Source organism: Clupea harengus, chromosome 12, assembly GCF_900700415.2.
Source record: "Clupea harengus chromosome 12, Ch_v2.0.2, whole genome shotgun sequence".
Lineage (NCBI taxonomy): Eukaryota > Metazoa > Chordata > Actinopteri > Clupeiformes > Clupeidae > Clupea > Clupea harengus.
This window is the reverse complement of record NC_045163.1, coordinates 25215372-25225987: the sequence shown is the minus strand read 5'-3', so window position 1 is coordinate 25225987 and position 10616 is coordinate 25215372. Positions and strand designations below refer to the sequence as shown.

Here is a 10616-nt window from a genome sequence, read left to right as displayed (position 1 = left end):
CAGTCTGCCTGCTTTGGACCTGATTTTCGGATCAGGAATGACCTTGAAGCCAAAACGTAAAAGATGAGAATACTTTTATTCAACATTTATTTGAAAATATATATTTATTCATTCATTTTATATGAAGGAGCCACACAAATATTTTCATATTCTGTGTTTAAAAGAATATATATATGACCTTCCCTGACCCCCCCCCCCCCCAAAGTAACAGTTCTTTGAAAGAGAAATATATACAAGGACAAACAAAGGAATACAAAGGCACGCAAACGAGACATGTGTATGTGTGTGTGTGTGTATGTGTGTGTGGTCTCACACAAAGTGTTTAAAAATGCAAGAAACCCCCCTCCCCCAAAAAAAAACTAAAGGAAAATAAACATATTTAAAAAGCAAACAGCATGCTTTGAAGGCCACAGCACACCACCTGTAACAGGTCCTCCCTCCGGCACACCACCTGTAACAGGTCCTCCCTCCGGCACACCACCTGTGACAGGTCCTCCCTGGAAGCACCCATACAGATCTCCAAGATGAGGACAAAAAGTGGTCCGAATCGAGCCGGACATACAGCAACGGCTTCTCCTCGCTAGTTCCTCTTCTCCACGTCCAGCAGCACGGTGCTGTTGAGTATGGCTTCTTGACTGGCCTTTCTAGAGAGTTCAGTCTGAGGAGGAGACAAAACAATGTTCAGTAAAGCTGACATCCTGCCCATGTTATTACAGATGGAGAGCCCAAAATTGGATTATTCTTCTGTGCTATGGGATTTTAACAGGTCAGTGCATTAAGTCTTGACGCTGTTAGGGGCTCATAAATAGAAACTTGTTGCAATGCTCAGGTATTTAGCTGGACCTCTTGCCCTGCCATGGGCACTCTTGGCTTGGCATGAGAGCGATGGGGAGCATGCCCAAATGACTACAAGGAATGGCACCAACACCAGGTCTACTTATCAGAAAAATAAAACATGCATTATGAAAAATGTCCAAATAAGCATATTTCTTCTTTTCCCCCCCCGCAAGTAATGGTCCCTGGGGTTAGTAATGACCAATACTGAGCAGTCATGTCAAACATGGAGGGCTGGGCAGGAGAGGTCACCCTTACCGTGAAGTCAGAGTAGGTGATGCCAGGAGATTGCTCATAGTTGAAGACCTGGAGTGGTTCAAGAATTCTGTTTTTCTATGAAGAAATAAATAAATAATTATATATATATAAATATAAAAAAAACACCATATAAAACATATAAGGACTAGGCACATGCTCCATACAGGACACTCCCTGTCTACGAGATGAGCCAGGTTGATACGAGACAGGAGGGTTTCAAGAACAACTGCGCCATCTACAGGTGAAGAGAAGGGTGTTCAACCTTGTTACCTCCGCTAAAGAGGTTCTGTTTTCATTGCCATTTGTTGGTTTGTTGTTGTGTCTGTTAGCAGGATTACGCAAAAACTGCCAGGCTGATTTTCAAGGTCAGAAAGATTCTAACACTGCATTAGTTCCATTTCCAGCTGTGGAGAAATCTCTAGAAAGACACACTTTTCCACTAGCAAACAGCTGAATGTGTGAATTGGGTTTTGTCTACAGCCATCATGAATGTCAATGGTACTTTAAAGATAACGTTAAGATCTTCAAAGTCAATGTCACTGTGTCTGCTGGTCCAATAAGTGTAAGTGAAGGTACGGACCAATAGTGTCACTGTTGAAAAAGCAGGACATTTTATTGGCTGCAGCCAATTTATCCAATGATACACTGTGCAACTAAAGAAACCCATGTCTTTCAGAATGAATGTGGTGGTTTATGGTGTGGTACACTTGTTTGTTTTGTATTTGATTGACATAGATTTCCCCAAAAGAGGTACCAGTCATCATAGAATGAGATTAATCTGCATTAACTGTTTTTTTTTTTTTTTTACACGTGTCATTATAAGTAATGGAAACCAACATGTTATTTTGCCAACCCAAATATTGTTCAAAGTGCACTTGTGTGATTGCGTAAGTAGTACATTTAACTGAGTAAATGTACGTAAGTAATACTACTAACTGAGTAAATGAACGCAATGTAAATAACCAAGCTGAGGTCATGCGTGTACCTTTGTGGACCCCTGCGGAGGCTTGGCTGAGGGCACAGACAGGTAGGTGGATGAGCTGGAGCAGCCGCTGCTGCCGCTGCCGCTGCTTACACTGGTACTGTTGCACCGCAAAACTGTCTGATTGGGTGTTTGCTAAGACAAGAGCATTGTGGGAATTTTTAGCAGCAGATTTGGTTTTGTATAGTTTAGCAAATACACTCTAAATATTAAACATAACACCAGGTCAGTGAATGTCTGAAAACGGATGCAAGCAGAATCGGGCAGTTAAATGTAAGCGGATCAGTTCATTGGCCGTACCTTTCTGGTCTTGTTGGGCGTGGCCATTCCAGAAGCGCCCGTCAGGGGCCGTTTGGTGGGAGTCTTAAATATAGTGTTCTCTGACTTCTTGGTCATCTGAAAACCCAGAAACAACCTTTGTTTTATACCATACTATACCAAAAATATAATTAATTAATCACAATAGGTCTGGTGACAGAGGAAAATTGGCCAAAATTGAGGTGAGATTTATTATCTAACACCACTAAGCACCTTGTGAAGGCAAAGCTCAAAGTAGTGGTGTTGATTCAAACAGGAAACCGCAAGAATGAATGACACTCTCATCAAGCTGTAGGTGGCGCTCAGGTCAGCCACCACCACATTTCAGCTCAGGCCCTGATGAGCCCCCTTGTCACCAAGGGAAGCAGTCCCATCTGACCTTGTGAGAGTTGGCTGTGCGTCTGTCTCTGTGTGGCTGTCTGTCTGTCTCTGTGTGGCTGGCTGTCTGTCTCTGTGTGGCTGGCTGTCTGTCTCTGTGTGGCTGGCTGTCTGTCTGTCTGTCTCTGTGTGGCTGTCTGTCTCTGTGTGGCTGTCTGTCTGTCTGTCTGTCTGTCTGTCTGTCTGTGTGTGGGTGGCTGTCTGTCTGTCTCTGTGTGGGTGGCTGTCTGTCTGTCTCTGTGTGGGTGGCTGTCTGTCTGTCTCTGTGTGGGTGGCTGTCTGTCTGTCTCTGTGTGGGTGGCTGGCTGTCTGTCTCTGTGTGGGTGGCTGGCTGTCTGTCTGTCTCTGTGTGGCTGGCTGTCTGTCTGTCTCTCTGTGTGGCTGGCTGTCTGTCTGTCTCTGTGTGGCTGGCTGTCTGTCTGTCTGTCTCTGTGTGGCTGGCTGTCTGTCTGTCTGTCTGTCTGTCTGTCTGTCTGTCTGTCTCTGTGTGGCTGTCTGTCTGTCTGTCTGTCTCTGTGTGGCTGTCTGTCTGTCGTGGTGAGAGCGACATACCCTCTCATTCTTCTCCTTGTCCTTCAGCAGTTTGTGCTCCTCCCTCTGAGAAGCGATGTAGTCCATGAGCTTGAGTCCTCGCACCAGAAACTCAGAGCCGTGACTCTTCTGCCAAGCGCTCACAGCCCCCTTCATCTCTTCTTCAAGCTATTCATACATTAAATCACACACAGGCACACAAAAAAATGTCAGTCAAAGAACTGTCAGAAAATGACCTTCCCTTTCATACAGAATTCACCATTGAATCTTGTGGATTCACTGAGGGTGCCACAGCTCTCGTCTTTATTTCTCACAGCCGTCACACTCCATCTCCTTTGCTTTTGAACAGTATGTTAAAGGCAGTCAGCCTTTCTAAACCAGCACAGTTTCTGTATGTCACGCTCCTCTAGGGGGGGTTTTGTCCTTTGGCACTTTTGGCCGCTCTAAACAGCAGTGGGGTTGAAAAGGAGTCATGATGGAGCACCTGAAGGCCAGAGCGGCACACTTTAAGTTGTGCCAAACGTTCTCCCTCAGACGCCTCTCAACATTACAGTAGAACTCGACATAGACAGTCTGACCTTGGGGGACGCACAAATGACCTGAACTATGACGCGTTATATAGTAACTGTAACAATAGTAAATGGTTAACTGCCCATCAACATAATAAAAAAAATATTAAAAAAAACATGTTGCTTCAGGAGCACAAAAGTTAGGGGAGTGATATCAACAACCTTTTCCCAGAATGGCAGACAGCACTTTTAACCCAATGAAAGCTATGCTGTACCTTTGGGAGCATCTTCTGGACCTTGGTCCTTTCCTTGGTCTCCTTCAGCAAGGCTCCTCCTCTGTTGGAGAACCTGCCTGGGTCAGAAGCCTTCCTCTGCGGAGGGGTAGGAGGGGAGAGGAGGGGAGAGGAGAGGAGAGGAGGGTGGGAGAGGAGAGGGAGTGGCAGTCACATCACTTCACAGATCATTTCCGTTTACTCTTCCACAATTACAGAGTTTACAGGGCATGATGCTAACGCAATTTTGCTCAAATTAGATCATTTGTGCTCTACATGTCTCCTAGCTACTTCATTAAATAGAACTAGCTATGAGATCATGAAAATATTGCCACATATAACCATCTTGACATGACTTCTTCCAACTGCAAAAGCAGTTTATTAGCCACAGGAAGGGCACTTGCTTCTTATCTATTCATTATTCTACAGTCCTAAGTATTTAAACCCAGCAAGACTTGTCTAGGTAGGCTAACTGCATGTTAGACACACAGCTTTGTATATGCTACAATGGGCTCCATCACCAGTAACTCAGTTTTTCCCTTTTTAAGACACAAATGCCATCATATACCGCCTCGGTTCCCAAACTGGGGTACGCGTACCCCCGGTGGTACGCAAAGTGGTTCAGGGGGTACGCGGGGAGAACATTTCCGCGATAACGGAAAACGGACGGAATTCGCAGAATGTACCCTTTGAAACAGAATTGCAACTTTCAGACGGAAACATCATTTTGTGCATCAAAATCGCCCAAATTCCCCTGTATTTTGCCCTGCAAGGCTGTATTTCTTTCTGATAAACACAACAACGATCGCAACGATGAACAAGCATTAATTAAAAAACAAAACCACTGACAAAATGTCACGTCTGTGCTGAACTCTGCTCCGGCCACGCCCCCCTGCTCAACGGCCTGTAAAATTAATTCGCTCATCTTCCCAATCGCCTGCAAATAATGTTTTTTTAGTCTTCTGTTCTGTTGGCTGGAAAACAACAACCTTAGAAGGTTTGGGTCACTTGTGGCACATATTATTCACTCATTTTAAGCCATCAATCTACCTCATGGTGAACAAAATGAGCCGAAACGGAATTCACCTAAAAAGGTGAAAAGGAAAACTTTTTTTTTTTTTTTTTTAAACGGGGCGGGGTACGTAGATGGAGATTGAATGTCTGAAGGGGTACGGGACTGTAAAAAGTTTGGGAACCACTGATATACCTTATACCCTGGTGAATTGTCAAAAAGGTATGACTGTATAGAAAAATCGATACTGCCCAAGCCTATTTTAGTCAATAAAAACCAGTTCCTTTTCAATCCTCTTTGCATGTATTGTGTTCAGATTAGCATGCGCTCATTACTCATTACTTTACTGATCACAGTGCTAGAGTAATGAGCGCATGCTAATCTGATCACACGCTTTTCTGGGAATGCGAAGGTTTGGGAATGGGGTAGCTTTTCACTTTGACTGGGAGCCAATCAAAGACTTCACTCTCATCATGCTCACAAAGTCCAATCAGAAGAGATCACAGAATGGAGTCAATAAACGCATCAGAATAAAATTCAGAAGATGACAGAATCGGGTGTACATCTTCTGTAACCCCGTATTACTTGAACCACTTGGGTTTGGATGGGAGTACCTCAAAATCCTGGAAGAGCTCCCAGTTCTTCTCCCACTTATCCAGAGCGTCCAGGAGGGGGCGAGCTTTGTCATGGTAGTCCCTCAGTTTCACCAGCTCAGAGTCGTGCGCAATCAGAAGCGCCTCTGTGTAATTAACTGAATCCAGAGAAGGATTAAGATCATGAACAAATTCATAAATACTTGCATGTATCTAACGAACACTTTGCAAAAAAGGAAAGTCTATGACCTAACCCTGGTCAGTTTGACCTAAAAATTACGAAAAGCATCTGAATTAAAAGGCGTAAACACACACCGTTATTTATCAGTTTCAGGGTCCGAAACAGACAGATGCCAACATTAAGACACCAGCGAGGAGGAAACCCTACCATCACAGAAGTAGTAGTGGAATGTGTCCCTCTGTTTAGACCCAAACAGGCACTTATCCCACATATCCATGAGCTCCAGGCGGGCCTTCTCGATGACGTCCTCCAGCCGGGACTTCTGCAGCGCTTCCAGCCGGTGTACCTCCACCTGCCACTGCACACACGCACGCACGCACAAACAGATCCCCAGTCAGTTGTCAGCTACACAGATGCACACCCCATCCACTGCACACACACACACACACACACACAGATCCTTAGTCAGTTGTCAGCTACACAGATGCACACCCCATCCACTGCGCGCACACACACACACACAGATCCTCAGTCAGTTGTCAGCTACACAGATGCACACCCCATCCACTGCACACACACACACACACACACACACACACACACACACACACACACAGACAGATCCTTAGTCAGTTGTCAGCTACACAGATGCACACCCTATCCACTGCACACACACAAACAGATCCCCAGTCAGTTGTCAGCTACACAGATGCACACCCTATCCACTGCGCGCGCACACACACACACACACACACACACACACACATCCCCAGTCAGTTGTCAGCTACACAGATGCACACCCCATCCACGTCACGCTACAAGATTTGCAAGTATCCTCACAACTTTGACATTTTCGTTTTTTTTTTTATTTGTTTATACATCCCCATTAACCAGACACATTGTCTCAAACAGAGCCCAAAGCCTGGACCCAATTTATACTCAAGTGTCACATATCGTCATCATTAAGAACTTTACAGTGTACATTTTTTTGTGAGATTTGTTTACTTTGAAGAACAAACTACATTTCTGCTCCATCCAAAAAAGTGATTGCAGTGGTCTCCCAACTAGCATACTTTCCCGGGGGCCCTTACCCGTGAGATGTCGTCTGTGAGGGTCCCTTGAGTGTCCACCGGGAAGCGGCCATCTTTTTCAGGGCAATCCAAGCGGTTCCACAGACACATGGCTCGCTCCTTCAGCTTGTCTCGGGTGGAGATCAGTGATTCCTTCTTCACCTTCAGCTACACCAAGCACAATAAGCATTACCAGAGGTTACCAGTGGGGGCGCTGCTGAGGCAAACACTGACAATGGTCAAGTTTGTGGAGTAGACCCAACTTATTTTAGCTGAACACATCATCACACAGGGGAAGATATTCACCAGACTTCACACGAAGGAAATTCAAATGAATTAGTGACAGGGTGTAATGTATATAGCTTTGGTGTATCAACGATGAACTGCGTCTTAAGCTGGAAAAGATGGTTGTTGGAATGATGTCTACACTCTGGAGTACCTGTTCAACCAGCAGCTGAAGAGCTTTGATGTTTCCGTGGGTCAGCAGGAACACGTCAGGGTCGTCGCTCGCAGCCTCCCTCTCCAGGCTGGTCTCTGGATCGTGCCCCATCTCACTCTTCAGACACACAACGCCCTCCCTGAGAGCAGTGAACACAGCCAGCCGGCTCCTCTGGAGGCCGGACACAACAACAGAGCGAGGAGAAGAGAGAGAGTGATAAAAAAAAAAAGGCAAAGAAATCACACAGACACAATTTGGATCTGGATTCTGTTAAATGAACATCAGACATTGAGACAAAAAAAAAAAAACATTCAGGAGTTGTGCCCAACTGACCACCAATACCCCCACCAACATTTCAAGTCATTGTATTCCATTTTATTTCCTCAAACAGCTCTGTTTTTTTTTTTATGAGAACTAAAGGTATGTTTCCAATAAAGGCCTCAACCATCATCTGTTTCCTGCAATGCGGCAATGCTGTGCTGTGCTGTTGGCTACCTTCTCTGCAGCAAGGTCCTGGACGTGCTCCCGTAGAGCCTTCAGCTGCACGTGGGAGGGCACGGTGTTGGAGGGCACGTAGTAGGGCGTGGCGCAGAGCTGGACGCACAGCTGGTCGTCCTCCTGCTGGAGAGTCTTCAGCTCCTGCAGGCGGTCCTTCTTCTCCTTCTGCAGGGCGTCCACTTTATGACGCAGGTTCCTCTGAATCTGCAGGATGGTCTGGCCCTCGTCCAGCTGGGGGAGGAATGGACAGCGGAAAAGGACATTTGTACGCACATTAGTAAAAACAAATAGCACCATACACATACATACATACACATATCCAAAGACACACACACACACACATCCACATACAGACAACACATCCACACACTTCCAAAGACATACACATCCACATACATACACTTCCAAAGACACACACATCCAAAGACACACACCTCCTGGACCAGTTTCTGTTTTACTGTTAAAGGTGATACATTAATTGTGGGTGTTACAGGATTTAATTTAAAAACGTATAGCTAGAAATTAACTGGAATGTGAAGAAATAACCGATTTGACGTATTGTCTTAACACTGTGTTGCCCACTAAAGTTAGCATGATATCCGGCTAGTCCCCGCCGGTCCTCAAATAATACCACTTTGTACCTCCAGGTGTGCTAGTGCCAATGCAAAGCAAGGATGCAGTCACTGACATAAACCCACATTGTCAGGGATTGTGTTTTTCAATTGCCAAAATCCCATTTCAGAGGCTAAAATAAAAGTGTTTGTTAATTTGTGTAGAAATGGAATATGCAACTTTTTTTTTTTTGCTACAGAGCTGCACTCCATTTTCAGAGTGCTGGATTTAATTTACCAAGCATGGTTAACATTAACAGTTAGACTGCCAACTAGCTCAAACGCTTGAGTGCTTAAATAAAGACCTATAGGGTCCGTTTGCCTCAACTAAGTTAATCTAACATATTAATAGCAATTGATGTTGGCGACACCAATAGTAGCCTAGATTCCTTTCATATAAATGTTATGCTAAATGTAGCTTTCAGCCTCTGCTGCCATCTTGGCCCCAGTTTTAGTTTTCTTCAGCAAAGTAAGAAGATATAGGGGTGTGCAAGCACGGTAACAGAGACAGAGCGCACATAAGTCTTTATGCCTTGATTATTTATCAAATATGTTAGAGGTTGAAGCTAACTGAGCTATGCAAGGCCTGGATCTTTGTTAGATTAAATGATGATCCTGCCTGGTGATTCAGTCAAATAGTAAATATCACAGAAGTTCACTTCTTGCCATTCAGTGGTTTCATTTTTCCAAGAAAAGCAAGGTGGAGAAGGGGGCACTTAAATAGATTGACGATATTGAATTTGTCAATTTACCTTTTCTTCTCTGGTAAAGCATAGGGTGCTAAAACAATCCTTTGACAGTGAAATGGAAGGTTTTTTTTAGCTACAAGCATTTTGTCAGCATTTCAGCCATTGGTGGTTTCCCCTCCAGTGGGCGTGGTTTGCAGGGTATGAATCTGCTTGGGGCGGGGCGTATAAAATCAGCTAGTCAGCCTGAGATATAGTCCGTTTTAGTCTTCATGTGGCTTAATTTAATGTAATATTGCCATGTTGACACTCTTACCACTCAGCGCGTTGGAAAGATGGCACATACCTTATAAGGTTCCGCTGACATTTCCTCATATAACTCATCAAGCTGCTTCTGGGAGATCGCAATACTCGATTTGATTCGGTTCTTGAGGGCTTCCTCTTCCGTTATCATATCCCTCAAAAGATCCTTTGAATACAAATATAAACTTTGAACAGGGTTTTCATAAATGCATTATTTCAAGTTATTCGCATGAAACATAACAAACCTCTATGTGCTTCTTCACGGTCAACATCCGTTCGACTCTCTGCTCCTCTACGATGCCGATGCTATTCCATATATCCACGAGCTCTGCCATGGCAATATTTATGCCAGAGATGATGGATGAGGCCATCGTTTCGCTGAAGAAAATATATATCCAGGAGAGTGACGTTAGGCTATACCACCAACCAAACACTGTGCAGGCTTCAAAAGTAACTTAATGTTAGTTAACAGTTGCGTTTGTTTATTGAAAACTAGCCCTGCTTTTTAAAATGTAAACAAAACGAAGAAACTATTTTAGCAAAGGGGCGAAAAGCAAGCTTTAATAAACAGCTGGCTTGAGTAACGTTAAGTAGCCAACCAGCACAATAACCCTAGCTATATTTACTAACTTAGGCTAGCTTAGAATAACATCAGCCATAAGGTTTCCTGTCTATCCTTTATCCGCTAACGTTATTTTATTGACATGGACTTCAGCTAACGAACAAACGCAACTTATCGGCTAACCTGACTGAAAACTCAGTGACTTCTGTCCGAGCCATAGACATTGAAAAAACGGCCCTTGCTAAAGGCAGAGAGCTTGAGACCTACGGTAAAGAACTCCCATGGTTTCATAGCTGTGACTGGATATGTTCAATATTTAGACTAACGCCGTTACCTTTTCCGAGATGTCATCTTGAGACGATTGTTGTGAGAAAATTACACCAACGCAAATTACACCAACGAGCAGCCTAGCCTAGCAGCCCAGCCTAAGTGACGTAAACGCGGCGAAATTTGAATTCTTCATCTTGTTTCCTTCCTGGATTTGTCAACTATCGATGTTACGATACCATCCGTTGTAATCGCCCCCTGCTGTTTCGGAGTCCTAATTGATGTTCTGAATATGCTGATATTAACCTGAAG

At 44.4% G+C, this 10616-nt stretch overlaps 1 protein-coding gene across 2 annotated transcripts; it reads right to left on the bottom strand.

Moving 5' to 3' along the window:
* Positions 1–319: 319 nt before the first annotated feature.
* Positions 320–10479, bottom strand: zgc:86764 (uncharacterized protein LOC797431 homolog). 2 transcript variants are annotated; one of them, XR_004164848.2, is made up of 15 exons: positions 10372–10479; positions 9721–9853; positions 9519–9641; positions 7873–8106; positions 7378–7548; positions 6960–7106; positions 6076–6226; positions 5709–5845; positions 4086–4181; positions 3323–3469; positions 2375–2470; positions 2078–2209; positions 1093–1167; positions 510–658; positions 320–478 (listed from the first exon to the last, which is right to left on the bottom strand). XR_004164848.2 is itself a non-coding variant. In XM_012838031.3 (14 exons), exons 1-14 carry the CDS (start codon positions 10386–10388, stop codon positions 581–583), a joined length of 1737 nt encoding a protein of 578 aa, XP_012693485.2. In that variant the 5' UTR covers positions 10389–10479; the 3' UTR covers positions 320–580. The 2 variants fall into 2 exon arrangements, 1 of the variants encoding a protein (XP_012693485.2); XM_012838031.3 differs by having other exon boundaries at positions 320–658.
* Between the last annotated feature and the right edge of the window lie 137 nt (positions 10480–10616).